Source organism: Sciurus carolinensis, chromosome 4 (genome assembly GCF_902686445.1).
Source record: "Sciurus carolinensis chromosome 4, mSciCar1.2, whole genome shotgun sequence".
NCBI classification, from domain to species: Eukaryota; Metazoa; Chordata; class Mammalia; order Rodentia; family Sciuridae; genus Sciurus; species Sciurus carolinensis.
The window spans coordinates 138,237,609-138,257,484 of record NC_062216.1 but is presented as its reverse complement, the minus strand read 5'-3'; the positions used below and the strand labels follow the sequence as shown (position 1 = coordinate 138,257,484).

Genomic DNA, 19,876 nt, shown 5'->3' with positions numbered 1-19,876 from the left:
CAGAGTGTTAATTCTTGAGCACATTCTGCTTCCAAGAACTTCTTAAGTCTACTAAACCCTAGCTTCTTCATCTACTCAAGGAGCTAAAGTTGAAGGTTCAATCATAGAAGTAAAACAGAGAAAGTAACTGGTACAGATGCCATTGGCCTTCATTTCCACACAGGTGGAGAAGGCACAGACCTTGAGAATACCTCAAGTTAGGACAGAAAGACAAAAATCAGGAGGATGGGCACTAAACCCAACACTATCATTAGCCCTCTGTGGTTTCTGAGGAGTCTGTGTCAAGACAACCCAACAGTACTCACCCAAACAGCTGGCTAGGGAAACCTGGGCTGAGTCACTTCCCTACTCAGTAATTTTTCTAGGTAGATCTGGGGCCTAATAGGTGAATCCTAAAATGGGACTCAGGAAACCTACTGTGAAGCCCCAAATTACTTCTTATCTCCTATGATTTATGAGTACTTTGACTCAAATAGTCATTGATTTTCTTGCCCTCGAAGAATTCTATGTTTTCTAATGTATTTTACAGAACTAAAACTCTTTTTTACAGAACTAAAACTCTTTTTAAAATTCTATCTCTCTAGTAATTAGAAAAATGCAAATTAAAATAACTCTAAGATTTCATCTTACTCCAATTATAATGGCTATTATCAAGAACACAAACAATAATAGATGTTGGTGTGGATGTGGGGAAAAAGGCATACTTTTACATTGCTGGTAGAGTTGCAAATTGATGCACCCACTCTGGAAAACAGTGTGGAGAATCCTCAGAAAACTAGGGATGGACCCACCTTTTGACCCAGTTATCCCACTCCTCAGTTTATACTCAAAGATCTTAAAATTAGCATACTACAGTAATGCAGCCACATAAATGTTTATAGCAGCTCAGTTGACAATAGCTAGATTGTGGCACCAACCTAGATGCCCTTCAACGGAAGAATGGATAAAGAAACTGTGGTATATACACACAATGGAATATTATTCAGCCATAAAGAATAATAATATTATGGTATTTGCAAATAAATGGATGGAATTGGAGAACATCATGCTAAGTAAAATAAGCCATTCCCAAAAAACCAAAGACCAAATGTTTTCCCTGTTAAGTGGTTGATGATATATAATGGGGGTGTGGGGGGTGGGGGTGTGAGAGAAGAATGGAAGACCTTTAGATTATGTAGAGGGAAATGAGGGGGGGTATGAAACATGGTTGAATAAGACAGACATCATTATCCTATGTACATGTATGATTACATGAATGGTATGAATCTATATTGTGTGCAACCATAGAAATGAAATGATGTACCCCATTTGTGTACAATGAATCAAAATGCAGTCTGTAGAAAATTTTTAAAAAAATAAAAATAAATTAAATTGTTCTATTCACTTGAGGTTTATTATCTTTCCCTTAGAATCAAGGTCAGACAAACAGATAATGGAAATTAAATCTACTATTTCAATTCTAAGGTAAAGATTATATGCATGTTTTAGTACGCAAATAAAAATTATTTTTTACTTCATTAAATTAAGGTTTTCTTGATGTTGTGACCACATAAGTAGTAAAAGATTTGATAAGCATTCATGTACATGGTGATTCCTTAATATCACAATAGGATGTTTCAGAGTTATTACTTCTCTTCCTTATGCTGTGCAAATAGCAAAATATCACTGCAAAAATGAACAGGGAAATCCTAAATATATTTTATAATTTACCACCTTTATTGTTGGCCTCCAAAGCAGCATGTGCTGTGAAAGGAAAAAGGGCTTTATGGTCAGATGGGTTTGGCCTCCAATTCCAGATTCAGCAATACCACCTGGATGACCTTAAGCAATTACACACCCACCAACTAATATAAACTTCAGGAAGTCAGGAAATCATTTTCTTTGACACTGCTATATAACCAGTAGGGCCATGCATATTGGAAATATTTGTTGACAGAATAAACCTCTGAGTATTTCAGTTTTTCGTGAGACATAAAGATAATACCTTGATGCTTTACTCTAGCATTTAAAAGACAACTTGTGTGACAGCCATTAGCACAGTCCATGGCATCTCACGGGAATTCAACATATTCTTGTTCTTTCCTCCACCCAGCATAAAATAAAACTGAGTCACGAAAGAGGAGATATATCACTCAAAAATACTTATTTTAGAGATAATATCTATAAAAGCAATGGTGCATGCCACAGTATATAGTTTAATGTCAATTAACTTTAAATTAAGGAATATATCAACTCCTAAAGATATAAAATGCCCATTATTCTCCTATTCCTTCAATGAAAATTGTTGTATTTTCTAAGGGCACTTTGTACCAACTCAGTGTTTTAATTTCTGTACAGAGTCTCAAGAGAATACTTTCACTCAAAGGTAAGCTGCTTGACTAGATTTGTAGATCCTCAAGGCCAAGGACAGAATCTTCCAGGTAATATTTGAAATCATAGGAAACTGCTGATATTTGGCCACTTATGACCTATAAAAGTGGCAATTTCATGATGTTCATCCAGTAGCCAGTCAACAAATGGTCTCCTTCCCACTCCACTTTCCTCCTTAAGATTCAAGTTGAGTAGCCAGCCTCACTGGCACATACCTGTAATCCCAGTGACTCCAGGGGCTGAGGATCTCAAGTTTGAGGCCAGTCTCAGTGATGCCCTAGGTAACTTAGCGAGACCCTATCTCAAAATAAAAACAAAAAAGGGGGTGGGGGTTGGGCTAGGGATGTGGCTCAGTGGTTAAACACCCCTGGGTTCAACCCCTGGTATCAAAAAGAAAAAGAAAGATTGATCCAGGTTGAATGCTACTTCCTCTATAAGAGTTCCCCAGTCATTTTGAGCTTCCTCTCTGTACTGCTACTTATAAATGTACCTCATCCAAGTATCAGAATGTATTCCTACGAGTGTGTCTCTGTTCCTACCTAAATTAAAAGCAAGTAGTTATTCATTTCAAAATTTACAGGTACACTGAAAGACTTTTTGATTTCTCAAGATCTTTCATTTGAAAAATTCACTGATTTTTTTTTTCCCCTGCTAAGGATCAAACCCAGGGCACCATGCATCCTCGCAAGTATTCCACCACTGAGCTATGCTCCAGCACAAATGTACTGATCTTTATTAGGAGTCCTTTTATTTGTAAATCAACATTTAAAAACTTGCATGACCAAAACTTTACTCACATTTTGCCAGATAAAGCAAATAAATTTCTGAATTACACACAAAAAAATTATGAGAGCTTTGAGGTTAAAAAATATAAATATGGCAATTATGAACTATGTTTCTATACCATTAGGTTCTATTCAACAATAACCAGAAAAACTTACCAGTCTCAGAGGTTCTTATAGACAGTAATGCAGATGACTGATTGCCATGACCAAATTTGGTATATGACCTGACAGAAATGTTATAGAGGGTATAAGGTTTTAAGTCCCTTAAAGTTATACTTGTTGTCGAGGTGTTCTTTATAAGCAAATTATCTATATCTTTATAGAGCACTTCATAAGCAACAATAATCCCATTGGGTTTTTCAGGCGGTGACCACTTTAACCTTATTTCACTTGCAGATACATCTATTACTTCAACATCTTGAGGTGGTGATTCTGGCTCTAGGGGAAGAAAACAAAATGTTATGCACATATTATTTTTATGCTTATTCCTTCAGACACTGAAGAAGACATGAAGTAGAGACAGTTGGTATGTAATGCCAATCTCTTTCTTTCTTTCTTTTTAAATTAAAGCTACACCTGATATTCTTACCATCTTCTGGAGTTCTCACAAAGATCTCATTTTCTTCAGACAAAGAACTTTCCCCAACTTGAGTAGAGGCAGCCACTCTCATTTTGTATTTTGTGTATTTCTTTAGCCCTACAAGGATTACAAAAAATTATCTAATGTATTAATGCTATTTAACATAGGGAAAGTGCAAATAATTTATTAGAGAGACTGATTATCTAAATCAGCTTCCATATAATCCCAATATCCACAAATTCTTTGGGCTTTCAGGCATTTCCATGTTCAGTGAAACCTAATGTATATGATGTCTAAGTTCTTTCCTAAAATATTAAGGTACTAATCTAAAGCTGAAAAAGAACTTTTGGCACATAGCAAGGGGAATAGTTGACTTGGCAATATTTCAGCTGCTGTTCATATTCATTCAAATCTTCAATAATGAGGTGCTTCAATGTACCAGATGCAGTGTTTCCTCAGTTAAGCAAATTACTATGAAACTTGTGATCAGAGGCTTTTTATTCCTTTGTGGGTAAATACAGTTAAAGAAAACTTGTTTAATCAAGTTATTTCTGCAAGCATTTTTGAAGATATCCATGGATCCATAGGACAACAAAATCTGGAATGATATCGCATGAGTCCTAGAGTGTTTGAGTACAGAGATTCATATTTCCATCAAAATAGAAATATAAAAAACCATAATTTGTTTTGTTCTACCTGTTATGAGAAAGTTGTTATCTACAGTAGTCATCTGGAATGCTCTGTTTGTATCCAGTTCCATTGCATAAATGGTATAATGAGTTATTTTTCCATTGGGATATTCAGGAGGATCCCAGTATAGCAAAATAGATGAAGAACTAATATTTCTATAGTTTATAGTTTGAATGGAGCTTGGCACTTGAAAAAAAGAATGAAAAATTAATATGAATGAAAAGAAAAAGCATTAGAGTTCGCAAGAGCAATATTTGCAGGTAATCATTTCAAAGGAAATACAGACTTACCTTGTTCACGAGTCCTAACATTGAGAACCGTTGGTGGTCCTTCCCCCATGATGGTGAAAGCAGATACACTAATCATGTACTCAGTGAAAGGTGCAAGTTGCCTGATAACGTAAGACAGCTGTTCGGCAGCAATGTCAGTGATATACTGATTCCTTGTGGTTACTATTTGCATCAGTGAGGGAAAAAAAAAAAGGGGTGTTTGGCTTCATAATCAAAACTATTTTTGTTCAGTGAAACCTAATAGCACACTATTCATTAATCTTTTCATTTACTCCTTTCTCTATAAAACATAAATAATTAATAATAAATATAAAATTGATTTTAGAGATCATATTGAATATCAGTATGAATTCTAAATTAAATATTCCCCCAATAGTATCTATAAACATGTTGTGCTCATTATATAAGTTTGTTACTTGTCATATACTATTCTGGAACATGAGATTAGTGTTTTGAGAAAATATAACTTTCTTATGGGAGACTGGCTAGGATTTTTTTTTTCTAAAAACAAAGAGTAGGTAATGTTATAAAATTGAAATATTATAAATCAACCCTATTTTAACAGGCAAGCTAAAGAAATGAGAGTTTTATTTTGACTTAAAATTCACCATACATTCATAAGTCAAAACAATTCCTTGCAGCAAGGATCCTTAAATAACTGACACATAAATATGCCTAAACAAAGATTTCAAAAGCTGAATTTTTACTTTATTTAGAACTTGTGCTTCCAAAATGCTTTATTAACAGGCAAAATTTGAAGTATTTAAAGAAACATCTGTATCACAAACCATGGACCTCTTAATTTTTAGTGTTGCCCCTAGTCAGTTTTGCACAAGAAAAAAAGATTAGTAAATGAAATAAACATGTATTTAATGAAACATGACTTTTAAAACTAATTTTACCATGAATAGAATAACACTTAATTTGGAGTGGGACAGATGCCAAATCTGTGAAAAGGCAATGAAACAAAATATTCTTGTCACTTAACATTTTATAAAAATCAAAGAGATGATCTAGATCTGTATCATCTAACCAAGTATTTTTAATTTGGCACATATGACTCTTTCCCTTTAGAAACAATAAGATCCATTGACCCTGAAGAGCAAGTGTATACACTAATGACATCACCACATCATTGGGGTCACCTACACCTGTTTATCACCCCATGCACTAGAGTTGTAACTTTCTGACCTATTTACCTTTAGTGACATTTGAAAACCTATTAGTCAAAAGCTGCAGAGAATGCGAGCCTGTAAATGATTTGAAGATATGTTAATCCCTTCCCATCACACCTGCTTTGGCAACTGTAATAACTGATTGTCTATGCAGCTTGGCCGAAGACTCTAGGGTGCTACTTTCTCTAGGAAGAAGGTCAAATGGGTTAGTGGGGCCAGCTCCTGCCTGTGTGGCCTTACCATTTACTGAATGAGGTTAACCGACAGTTTAAAAAAATCTGACTCCAGCCCATGGACCATTAATAATATGGTTGAACTTTAAGCTAAGGTTCATATCTCTGCTAGCTACTACTGGTAGCTAAATGCATTTCATAGAGAATTAAAATTTTACCTACCAATGAGGGAATGCTGGTCATCAGCTCTACTCCTTACAGGAAAGTTATTATGTAGATAATTGTTATACACAAACGAAGCCAGTGAGTGCAGATCAGAAGACATTTCTGCCGAACCCTCATAAAATCCTATCATCGGTTCCACTATGTTCATCATTTCTGGAGACATGGGGTCATTTATAAACTGTAATTAAAAGTAGATGTTTATAAAGACTAGAAACTCAGTTATACTTAATGACTTAATTTGTAGCTTTGGAGACACATATTTTAAAACATATTTCCAAAACTATTGCCTTCTTTACATTCCAGATTTCATTCTCCAGCTACCAAAACTGCACCACTGTAACACATTGTGATCATTCTACTTCTTGAGACCAACATTGTATTTTGAGAAGAAGCAGGTATTTGTTTCTGACTTATTTTCTGGATGGCAAGATTAGACAACCTCATGCAAAAGTTTCATGATTGAAATCCTTTCCATTCATTTCTCATCCCCCAATGGTAGGTGGTCCAGGAATCCTGACTTATTAAAAATGTGTTTTTTTTTTCCTAAGAATCTTTATTTTTATGACAGGTATGAGAGATCTGCATGCCTATTTCTAATGTGTCAATGACTATAATTTATCTAGCTAAAGTTACAGAAAAGAATAAACCAGCATGGTAAGAGTTTTTAAACAGGGATCATGGCACATCTATCCACAGTTCTTGACCTAAGAAACATCGTAATTAACTGCCATTGTTCCTAAATCCCATAATGCAATTCATACATGTCAAGGTCCCCACAGTGGCAGGTACTGGAGTGACGGCTTCAAGAGCAGATTGTGGGTGGAAGAGAAGGTTTTGCTGGGATAAAAAAATGCCTCTCTCCCTACCCATCCCTGGCAGAATAACTGATTGAAACAGAATGGGAAAAGGTATTCGGGTTAAATAATATTAGATATTGGTGTAGAATGTCAATGTCAGAAATAAGGTTAAACATTAATAGAAGAAAATGTTCCCTAAAGAGACTAAATATCCACTGCAAATAGGATAGTACTTTAAACACTGGTTTCATAACAACCTAGAATGTCACTAATTATCATTAAGTGTACCCTGTTATAAATATCTCTCATACTTTGCCTTTTTCAAAAGGAGGTTAGACTGAATATTAGGTTTTTCACTGAATATTGGGTTAGACTAAATATTTGGTCTTTGTTGGAATTCTAATTTGAACATATCTCTCTAGATAGACTTTAGTGATGACCAGGGAAATTTTAATATGCTCTAGGTATTAGATGATGCCAAGACAATATTCAGATTTTTGTTAGTTGTAGTCATGGTATTATTAAATGGATGAAGAGGCCCATTTCTTAAAGTTTTGTGCTTAGGCACATAGGAGCAAAAATGATGTGACATCTGAAATATATTTTAAGAATACGTCTGCAGTACCAACATTCACAAGAACCAGCTGGGGAAGGGCGGCAGGATGTTGATAATTTTTGAATTCATGTGGGTATACGGAGGCTTAGTATACCCTTCTTCTACATCGAGGCCTGCTTGAAATTTCCCAAAACAAAAATTGTTTTTTTTAAATGATGCAAACTCATTTTTTTCAAGTTCTGCTTCAAAACTCACCTACAAAACCCTTTCTTAAAGAATTTATTCTATTCTTTACCAAGCCTCTGCTCAAGTCTCAACATTTTTAAGTATTTCATAGTATACAGGTTTCAGGTTTTTATAAATGACGCCTGTCTTTTATTTACCTTATGTTTCAGAGTTGTCTTTGTTCGTAGAGCCAAAAAATGGTTCATTATTAACATCAAAGTACTTAGTAGTTTTCAAAAAAATAGTAGATACCCAGGAAAAATTTTAGGAAGGTAAGAAATTTCAGGGCAGTTCTATGAATTCTAAAATCTACCCAGGCACATCATTTAAACATTGTTTTCTGAGAAATTGAAGAATGAAGAAATAATTCAAGAAAGTATCCAATCTTTCAAATGATATTTATAAAATAAAAATATCTAAATCATTTTGCACCTTAGCCACAAAAGTACTGTGTGGAAAAGCAGGTGACACTCAGGAGATCTGCTCTAAAAGGTTGTGATAAAGCGCTCTGGACAGGGAGCCTCACAGGGGACAAGGTGAAGATCTTCTATCTTCCAACAGCTCACTTGAGCTCTGCCTCCACAGGAGAATCAGGGAGGGCACAAATGACAAACACATAATTCAGAGATGCTCTGGTATTCCAGTCAATAGTTTATGCCCAAGCCACACAGCTGTTTCCACCATCAATCAGTCACCCTTTGAGAATCCAGTGTATACAAAGGCCCTACAGACTAGACACTGAGGTAGCACAAAGAATTTCCCCTTGAACTATGATTTTTGCATTAAATCTCTCTGCGTTTTCTTCTTCATGTCAGATAAATTATTGAGAGGTAAACCATAGCATTCCATCAGTTAGCTAAGTTACGCAGCTCTATAGATAAACTGCCATTTAAGAGTTGACTCAAATACTTTTGACTGTGAATTTCTCCCAAATTCTAGTTTTCACTGGAAAAATCCTCCACAAATAGGACAGCAATTTAAACATTGGTTTCATAACAACCTAGAATGTCACTAATTATCATTAAGTGTGCCATGTTGTGAATATCTCTCACATTTTGCCTTTTTCAAAAAGAGGTTAGATTGAATATTGGGTTTTTCAAAAGAAAAAAACTAAGTTAAAATTTTAAGAGCAAAAATGATTGGAAAGAAAGAAAACTTGAGAGTAATGAAGAGTGGATCAAGGATAGTAAAGTGGGAACTGGCTGAGCACAGTGGTACACACCTACACATGACTACTGAATCTCTTAGAACAGTACACTAAAAAGGGGAAATATTACTGTATGCAAATTATACTTCAATAGCTTGACTTTTAAAGAAGCAGAAAACGTTTTTTTTTAAGTGATGGGAAAGCAGCTAAGTGCAATGACACACGCCTGTAACCCCAGCAACTCGGGAGGCTGAAGCAGGAGGATTCTAAGTACAAAGTCAACCTCGATAACTTAGAGAGGGCCTAGGCAACTTAGTAAGGCTGTGTCTAAAAATAAAAAATAAAAACGGCGAGAATGTGGCTCAGTGGTTAAGCACCTCCAGGTTCAATCCCCATACCAAAAAAAAAAAAGAAAGAAACTGGAATAGAAACAAAGTTCATTGCAACATTTAAAAGTTTTGGATCCATCAGTTCAGCACTTCTGACCTTCTGAATTAGATAATTTCATAATGGATAGCTGCCCTGTGCAGCATAAAATGTTTAGCATATCCCTGGTTCATAACCACCAGAAACAACCTCCCACTTGTGACAATGAAAATGTCTTCAGAGATTACCATATGTCTCCTGGAGAGCACAGTTGCCCCCAGTTGAAAATCCGTGAGGTAGAAAATGTCACAATTCATCAACATGAAAGGCCTTGCATATGCTGCCCAGGAATCCTTGGAATTTACGTGGAAGAATTAGAAGTCTTCAGAGTTAAATTCCTAATCCACCTGAATAAACCAACTTGATTTTACATATAATGATCTTCGTCATAGCAAGTGCAATTTTATTTTTTTAAAAAAGCTATTATAACTATCAATTTAGACTCACTGGAGTTCTGGTGAATTGAATTAATGAAATGTTTGACTTATTCATAATACTTCTTTTTTAATGGATATGGGTAAGGAATAATAAAAAGAAAGTTTACAATTAGTACATGTTTGGAAACTTCCTTAAGGATACTGTGTTATTCTACACATTATTTGGGTGAGTGAATCCTTAAGGTTCACTAAAGCGAACATACCTCGAGGACTTACTAAGTAAGGTTCAGGCCTCAGCCTCACTTTGTACCAACTGGTGACTTTTTTTTTAGCTGACTTTCTTCCCAGGGTCACCAGTGAAAAACTGTGATATACTCAAGGAATATGTAAGAGGAAAAGATGTATTGCTATTAATCCCAGAGGTTTGTAATAGTAGGCTATTATAAAAAAGGCTATCTATTGGAAAAAAACATCTTAGGCTTCTAATGGAACAAGTACAGAATGAGATCAAAGTGTGAAATTCAACTAAAAATAGTTTCTTGGAGGAATGACTTTAAGGGTTTTCAGAGTTCAGACCCAAGGAAATTAATTTTTATGTTTGACTGTATAGGTAGAAGGAGAAAATAATCCCAATCAAGTTGATTCTAGTCAAACTCCATACAGAATATTGTGTTCATTTGAGTGAGAGGCTCCTTGACAAATGAGGAAATATACTCTGAAGAGTAATCCATGATAAGAAGGACATGAAACTATAACTTGTGAAAACGGGATATCAAGCCTTAGGAAAACTGTGTCCATGGTTCCTAAAGACAAAAGTTAAATTGTTATATAATATTTTTATTAATTAAAAAAAGACTAACATTTCAAGCTATTGTGCATCAGCTAGAATGATAAACACTTTTGCCCCTGTGATCTCACTTCATTACCCCTTAAAGATATATCAACTCCATTTTATAGTCATGTATTCAAGTTCACACACCTGGTGATAGCAGAGGCAGGACTGGAACACATTTCCATGGTTCCAAGTCTTAGGCTCATAGCCACTGTTATCTAGGGTATGGATTCAGAGAGTTGAGTTGGGACCAACTGCTAAACATTAGAGGGCAAATAGTTCAAAGCAGCTAAATAACAAGGCAGTTTTTCGTTCTCCTGTGTATGTTCTGGGCCTAACAGAGTACTCAGAACTTCATAGTTACTTAGTAAACAGATGCTGTGGAATTATAAAGAACAATGTTTTAAAGTTTATCAAAAGCTACTTTTGTGGTAGTAAATACCCAATCACCAAAGTTGATCAACTATTTTAACAGTTGCTGGATTTCTAACCATTCATTAGGAATGCTATTGATGAGATTCATATATAAGTTGGGAAACTGAAATAAAAGTCTTCAATCTTGAGATTCAGTTTTTTAACATAATTTTCCTAATAGCTGTTTAAATATTAAAAGTAAAATCTGATACATATTTGGATTTACTTAAATATACCCTACTAATTAAGAAATAAATAAAGCATAAAGGGTGAATGAAAAAAATTCAATAAAGGTCATGAGAACAGATCAAGCCTAGCAGAGAAGGATTATATTTTAATATTTTTAAAGGTTCATCATTGGGATATAGGCACATGGTTAACAAAAATAAAACCAAGGGTTGATAAAGGATTTGTAATGAAAATAACAACACTGTTCATACCTTCCCTACTCCAAGCTTGTCTCTTCAGAAGCAATGCTTCAATACGTTTCTAGTTCTCAGTGTTTACTCAATCACTAAACAGCATGTTCACATATGCCATTAAGACTCATTTATGTTAGCAATTATTGACTTTCTTCTTTTTATGATAGTGAGGCATTCTCATTTCTTACTTTTATCCTATAAATAGTACACTAAAATCTAGAAGGATTATTCTCATGAGTGTGTAAAACATGAGGCAGTGAGCTGGGAGACTATGGTGGTAGCCTCTCAGACTCTCAGGAGATCCTAGTCATCTCCACCTTCTGCTGTTGATGCTGTTGTATACTCTCCTTCCCTTGAGTTAGGAGGGATCTGTGACCTCCTTGTGACCAACAGAATAAAGGGGATGGGGTTCATTCCCATGACCATTAACCTTATATATACCCTCCTTCCTGGTTTGCTGTTTCTTAAACAACCTTCATGTCGGAGACATGTGGCATACTCAGTCCAAAGGATGAGGGAATTCGAAGCCTGCAACTCCATATTGAGGCTTTAAGTCAGCCTCTCTTCAGATCATGATCTTCACCTACTTAAACTAGGAATTGTCTGGACAGACCTTGTTCTTGGGTGTCCTGTGGAAGCATCACAGGTCACCATTGTCCCATGACCCCTGTATTTCCAGTATCATGCCTCATCACCACTTCACCTCCTCCTACCCACCTCCCACTCTTATCATCCCATTGTCCCAAGGAGGAGGGCTGTTTTGTTTTATGAGGAGAAATAAGTTTAGATATAGTGAACTGTGGCAGAACCTTCCCACATCAGGTACAATTAGAAATTCACAATGCCATAGAGAAAGAGCAGAGTAGAAAGTCAGGTAAAAGCCAGGTAATGGAGTCATACAAACAAGAAGGAGTGACTGAAACTGAGATGGCTGGAAACAGAGCTCCCCAGAACAACTGTATAATGGAATCAGAAAACAGTAAGGAGAACTAGCTCTTTTATTTTCTTAATTTTTAAATGTTTAAAGCCAAAGTATAGGAAAGTCACAGCACAGAAAAGCAGAGAAAGAATTAAGAAGAAAATAGTGACATTCCAAGGACACAGGCCATCTGGATTTAGAGCATCTGCTATTTTCATCTACCATCATTTTCCTGAAAGGTGAATCCAAACACCATTGCATGGGAAAGCATAAATATCAAAAATGAGTTTGATCTAACAAAAAATTACAGACATAAAGTAGAATGTTTCCTTCTATTGCAAGAAGATAAGGGAACATTGAGTGAAAAATAGAGTGAAAGGTCCAATACCAAGTTAATAATCACAATAGGTCACAATTATTAGCACACCTCCTACTACATGCCAGGTACAGCTCTAAGCTCTTTTCACACATTAACCCATTAAATTTTCATCATTAACCCTTTGTTCCAGGGACCTATAACCTCGACCTCAAAGAATAGGAATCTGAAGTTTGCAGCAGCCAGGCCTACTATGCCAGGATTGAGTCCTTGGTATTGGCAGAACTAGGGTTTAAACCCAAGCATTCTGTCTCCTGGGCCTACGCACAACTCTTTTGCATTCCACACAGTAAGAGACCAGATCCAGATCAGGATTTAAATCCAGATTTCAAGGCTCCAAAAGATATGTTCTTTCTATGTCACAAAGGACTGCATACTAGACAGAGGCAGAATCCCAAGTCTTTGTAGAACCACTTAGCTTCAAGAGAAAAACAGGTCTGGCTGGTCATTCGATAAATGTTATCAGCATAAGATGGAGACCTGTTATCTGATCCAAAGAAGGTTGTGTCTAATTTAAGACCTTCTCAGCAGGAGTTAAGGTTTAAGCTTTTGACTTTGCCTGAGTTGTCAACTAGAGTATCAGAGAAAGCATAACTCGACATCCTTTACAGAGAGAAGTCAATATAGGATTAAAATTTAACCCTGGGATGGAGATGGTGAGTAACTTGGACTGATAAGTCCTGGGTGGTGGCCAGAGTGCACTAAGTACCTGGTAAGGTTAACTTTCAAGCAAGTGCCAGAAATGTGGGACTAGAAGGAGTATCAGTAAGTGGGGGGAAAGGAACAGCACAAGTAGAAGCAGCAGCAACCCTAAACCCCAAGGATAGAAACTTTATTCTTTGAGTGCCCCAGGCAGCCCCACTCATGGTTTAAAAACACTGCTCAACATGACTAGTCTGGAGGCTGAAGGGGTCTCACCAAATAAGCAGCTGGCTAGGTGAGGTAAACAGAGATACTGAAGCCAAATCATTGCTGCCTGCACTTCCCAGCACAAACAAATGGGAAAAAAACCTGAGATTTCCAGTATGGATAAATGCAAGCATATTGTCAAAAGATCCTGGTCCTCTCATTTTAAATCTATGAAAGGTTTAAATCTTTTTTAGTTACATGATTTCTTTAATCAAATATGATTTTTTAAAAATAAGGCAGCTCTGAGAAATTTAGCTTCCCAAGACCAAACAGGACAAAATCCTCTGTCAACAACAGCCACTACAATCACTGTGTCTTTGCATTGGCAACTGTTCCAAATTAAAATCCTTAACAGGAGTTTCCAAACAATTCATTAACTGAATTAGCATAATAAAATTCACATACAAAAGTACATTTAGTCCTGCCTAATTGCTCAATTAACATTTTTCATATGCTGAAAAAGGATAATAGCATTTAACTAATAATATATGTCCTAAAATGAAATGCGACCTAGTCACATAATCAACATCACTTTGTATTAGTAAGCTTGTCAAATCTTTTATTTTGAAGACTGCCAAATATTACAAGTTTTCAGAGCCATAACCAAGGAGAAAGGGCTCACAAGGTGGAAATGAAAATGCAATACCTCATCTCTTCCTGTGAGCAAGGTATTTTCCAAAACTACACCAGTCTCTGAAACCAACACTTTCACTCGATATTGGTTAATGATTCCATTTGGTTGTCGTGGTTTTCTCCAAGTAATTCTAATTTCCGTGGCTTCTACCTCTGCTAGTTGTAAATCAAATATTGCACCTGGAACTAAAAGAAAAAAAAGGGGGGGCCTTAAGAATATATTTTAAAATGAAAAATAAACACATAGCTCATAATTTAAGATATGTAAACAATTCTATAAGAAAATTGACTAAAACAATTTACGTATTTATTAAAAATCAAACATGAGTCTTTAAATACATGAACATAGAAAATTAAATTTCGGCACAGTTTCTCAAAATGTAAATAAAGAACAGGATAACATAGAATAATTTTCCAAAACCAAACTGCCTAATATTTGGTCAGAACAAATTAATTCATAATAATTTCCCTGAGAAGCTGTCTGTGAATGTTAATGCCCCACTGAAACCTTGAAGACTTCATAAAAATTATAATAACATACCAAAAAAGAATATCCAAAATACTTCAAAAAGAAATGCATTTAACAAATTCAGTGAAGCCATCTTTTAATTTATTGCATGAAATTTTGTAAAGAACTAATTGATTTTTGTCTGCTGAGTTTTCAATTTAATTATGCGAGGCTCAAATTTTAGGTGCCTTCATTCTTCGCAGTAGTGAAGAAAAACAGGGACAAATTAACAATTGGTTTAAGATAACGCATCAAAAGCTTAAAGCAAACTCTAGTTACAAAGTCATCCAAAGTGACATTTGGAAAACTTCGCATTGCCCCAAAAATAATGAACCAAGATTAACATGTCCTGGGCTCTTGACCAGTCTATTTATAGGTCATTGTGGGATTATAAATAGCCTTCCTATCTGACTTACACTATGTATAATGAGGCTACAATTTTATCTTTTCTATAATTACATAAGGTTATTACTATAAGAAATAAATGATTCAAGGGAATTTCCAACATGTAGGGTTTTTTATTAATTTTTAACATGTAAGTTTAAGAAAGAGAAAAACTGTCAGTATAACATTGTCCCTTATGATCAGGATGTAGTAACATTAAATCCATTTTCCTAAACTATTAGACAGTGGGATAGGTTTAGCAAACTCTAATTAGAAGAGAGACACATTGTTTTAAAAGGAAACAGGAGAATGACTCCATTCACTTTTAAGACTGTAGAAAGAAATTAAAAATAATGTCATAACTCCCATAAACAGCATCTATAATTAGTGAACATAATTATGATTAAATTAATCATAGTAAATTGTAACTATGGAATTCTCATCTGATAGATTAAGTTTTTTGTCTCCTTGAAATAACCAGAAAAGAACCCACCTAGATATTGTAATCACATTAGTATTTCTCAATATGTTGTGGATAGTTTGTGGCTAAATGGATGACTTAATTGTATTCTGGTAGTCAAGGTTCTAATGTCCTCGGGGCCGGGTTGTAGCTCAGTGGTAAGTGCTTGCCTAGCATGTGTGAGGCACTGAGTTTGATTCTTAGCACTGCATATAAATAAATAAAATAAAGATTCATCAGCAACTAAAAAAATATTTTTTTTAAAAAAAGAAGTAAAGGACCAAAGTTTTTTTTAAAAAGATTCTAGCATACAGCATGGACAAAACCTATGCTTAAAAAAGAGAGACAAACATAACACGGGTACACCTACAATTTGCTAATTCTTTGAATTTGATTTTCTTAAAAACATTTCAGTCTCTGAATTTAGAAGGATAACTCTCTAGATCTTCTCCCCAGGTGTTTTAATCAGACAGAAAAACACATTTTTCTGTGAAAAGATGAAGGAAATTTCTCTATCCTTCCTGGCTCCAGGACCCCACAACAAGAATCACTAGCTCATCATTTAAAAGAATGAACACTCATGGTTTAAAAACACTGCTCTGGGCACCTGAGACCAGGAGGAGTTAAGACAGACAAAACCCTGTTACAGGATGCCTCCTATAAAAAATTCATTTCATTAAAATATACCTAGCACCTATATTCCTATCATTATATTTACCCATGTACATTTTTCAATGGTAGAAAAACTTTCCAATTAACTTTGGAAATAATACAACTATTTAAATAGCAAAACTCCCATTCCACCTTTCTTTTACGCTTTAGTATAAACTAACTTTATTTATTTTGGGATTACTACGTAGAAAAAATCTTAGCACTGCATAACATAAATCATAGAAGATATTGGGCATTTTCACACTTAACTTGAACTGATGTAGAATCTTAACTAGGCCAGTTTAATGACTACATTGATCAGATTACTCAGACAACTGAACTGTACCTATTGAAGAAAAAGTGAAATGGTCCATCCCTCCTGATGCAACACATTAAGGTAGTAGGAAGATATCAAATATACTCAGTAGAGCAGAAAATTTATATATGTACATATTACTGTCTTATTTTGTAAGCCACACCTATAAATAGTAGCAAACACTGTTTATATTTTTCAATAAAACAAGTATTGCCCCATGAGACTAATACCTCAAATTAAAATTCAAGTGAGGATCAAGTGGTTCCATATTTTCCTATGGAGGGAAAAAGTTTGGAGGATAAAGGAAATGGAGTAGACAGCTTTGTATTGTGTCTTTAGAAAGATACTTGATCTGTTATACCACAAATTCTGACAGAGAAATCAGAGAAGTGTGGATTAGATCTAATTCCTTTAATATTGATACAAAATTAACTAAAGAAAATCAAACACACAAGGCAATTAGTCATGGTGCAGCATCAGTTCTGAAAGTGTTATCCACAGGGACTACCTTAGAGTCATTACCAAGTCAACACATTGGTAAATCTTACTAGTAAGTGAGAAACAGAGTAGGCACATTATTGGCAAAACATATTCCAAATGGTATGAGGTTTTCAAATGAAAAATTACTGCAAGAAACTTAATAGGGACAAATAATATTCTAGCAAATAAAATACATTAAGATAACTTTTTTCATTTTCTAGTAAATTAAATTTCCATTAGAAGGGCATTTAGGGAAAAATGTATTAAAAATAAAAGCCTTGAGAATCACAAAGTTGATTAGTTCTCAGGGTTTTTCCAACAAAGATTTTACTACTATTTTACAATTACTGAGGACAAAGTCTTCCCTCCCATTGTTTCTTTATGGGAGAAAATACAAATTTCAAGAATTTGTATTGTTTTAAGAAACTGTGATACTGAACCTCCTTATATTTGACACAAGTGACAGGGAAATTCATTAAGGGATACTGAAGCAATAAAGTTTACTTATGATTTTTTAGCCTCCAAACAAATAAGAAAATGCTGTTGTCTGTGTTACATTCATTAGCATTACCTGTTGGAATTTGCAACTCTATGACATTTTCTAACACTGGAGATTAATAAATTATCAATTTCTCCCCAAATCATCTCTATTTCTTGCCTATGTAGATATCTATTCAGTATACATCAGTATATAATACATATAATAAAGGATAAAGGTATGGAAATCTTAAAGATAGAATAATTTTATGACAACAGGAAATTGATTTGTTTGTTTGTTTGCTTCTAAGGATTTAACCCAGGGGCACTTTACCACTGAGCTATATCCCCAGCACATTTTGCTTTTTATTTTGAGACAGGGTCTCTCTAAATTGCTAAGGGCCTCTCTAAGTTGCTGAGACTGGCCTCAAACTTGTGATCCTCCTTCTTCAGCTTCCCCAGTGACTGGGATTACAGGCGTGTGGTCAGAAGGAAGTTAATTTGTTTTTGATGAAGTAGACTATGGATCATAACATCCTCAGCAATAAACCCTCTGTAATGTGAAAGCACATATTATTCTCTATATGAGGTCAATTCAACGTTTGTCTATGAATTCTTGGAGCCTTATCAGAATCCCAGTTGTTTTAAAAGGTATTAACTTAAAACAAGAAAACTAGTCCTAATTATTTTTTAAATAGACTAGAGAGTACTTTTAAATATGGGGAAGAAATTAAATTGAGTAACCTTAATTAGAATACAAAGAAAATTATTGTTTAAATAAAATTTTCATTTATTGTTGGAGCAATAAATGATAAAGAATAATCTTTAATAAATTAAGATACCAATTTTAACTGGATGTAGATAGGATTTTTTTGGGGGGTGGGGGCACCAGGGATTGAACTCAGGGGCATTTAATCACTGTGCCACATCTCCATTCCTTTTTTGTATTTTTAAATTTAAAGACAGGATCTCACTGAGTTGCTTAATGCCTCACTAAATTGCTGAGGTTGGATCTGAACTCTCAATCCTCCTTATTCCAGCTTCCCGAGCCACTGGGATTACAGGTGTGCACTACTGCTACTGCACCTAGAGGATGTATATAGTTCTAATGAATTATTAGACCATTCTCATATAGTTTAAATATTCCTTTATTTCAAACTTTTAATTATTGGGACGAGGATTAATTAGTGTTGTCAGAAGCATAAAGAGACACTGGATGCATTTGCCAGAGCATTCCACTGAAGCAATTCCTGAGGCAGAACAATCCCCCCAGAGAACTTCATAGAGGAAGGTGGGCATTAGGAGGTAGACCCAAGCCTTTCCTACCCTTAGTGGAGCACACCTGTTGTCCAGTGGCCCCCCTGAGAGCCACCAGAGTGTGGTCTCCATAGAGAGTAGCTCAAGAAGGCAGCAAGAATCAAACTCAGGACAAATTGCTTTTCTTACAGGGCAAATAGAGTCATCTATTCAAGAGGATCTGGTGTAGAAAAAATAGCCCAGATGAGAGAGAGTGAACAATGTCCTTACACTTCTACTTATTTTGTGAATAAAAAATATGGAAACAAAGGGAAATAAATTTTTAAGTGATACCCAAAACAAACATAAAGCATTGCCTGTGATGATATATTATCTAGCTATCTATCTTTGTCAAATTATTTAGGCCAAGAATGATGATGATAAACAATAATCATAAATTGTAGATTCAGTTTGAAGCAACAAAATCAGCTGGACTTGAAACAAATTAAAAGTCTGAGATGTATTTAATTGTGTTATATAAGAATAGAAAGTAATGGGTCAAATAGTTGGTTGAGAAAATACTATTAAAACCAAAGTCCAGGGTTCTGCAATATGTAATAGTTATCCATAAAAATGTCTAACTTTCTGGGAAATTTACATAGAGATAGGGCAAAACTTAGGGTCTAATGGAGAATCCATACACCCCCAAAAAAGATTCTTCTGCTATAAAGACAATGGAAAATTTTAATATGAAAAAATGAAAGTAATTTCTTTATGAGTGTGCATCCCTGGTTTAATCTGTATATTAAAACCATATATACATTAAAATTTTCATTTAAAATAAAACAACTATTTTTTGCATTCTTTACAAACTCAAATATTATCAAGGTTTCTTTGAGGGGGAGATGTACAAAATTTCCTAATGGTTGGTGCCCTCTAATGGTCAAATACTTGAATGATTTATCTGATGAATGCATGCCCAATTTAGCTTGTATGTTTGTGTCTGTGCGTGTGTATAGCCTCGCATGTGTCTATTTAACAAA

The 19,876-nt window shown here is 35.0% G+C and overlaps 1 protein-coding gene across 6 annotated transcripts in view; it reads right to left on the bottom strand.

Moving 5' to 3' along the window:
* Ptprq (protein tyrosine phosphatase receptor type Q) overlaps positions 1 to 19,876 on the bottom strand; it is a 219,088-nt gene that overhangs the window by 184,080 nt on the left and 15,132 nt on the right. For all 6 annotated transcript variants that reach the window (XM_047550026.1, XM_047550029.1, XM_047550028.1 and 3 more), the window contains 6 exons: positions 14,335 to 14,507; positions 6,286 to 6,466; positions 4,716 to 4,877; positions 4,432 to 4,611; positions 3,745 to 3,852; positions 3,312 to 3,593 (listed from right to left, as the gene is read on the bottom strand). In XM_047550026.1, the coding sequence (XP_047405982.1) occupies positions 3,312 to 3,593; positions 3,745 to 3,852; positions 4,432 to 4,611; positions 4,716 to 4,877; positions 6,286 to 6,466; positions 14,335 to 14,507 (1,086 nt within the window). The remainder of the gene's footprint in view (positions 1 to 3,311; positions 3,594 to 3,744; positions 3,853 to 4,431; positions 4,612 to 4,715; positions 4,878 to 6,285; positions 6,467 to 14,334; positions 14,508 to 19,876) is intronic.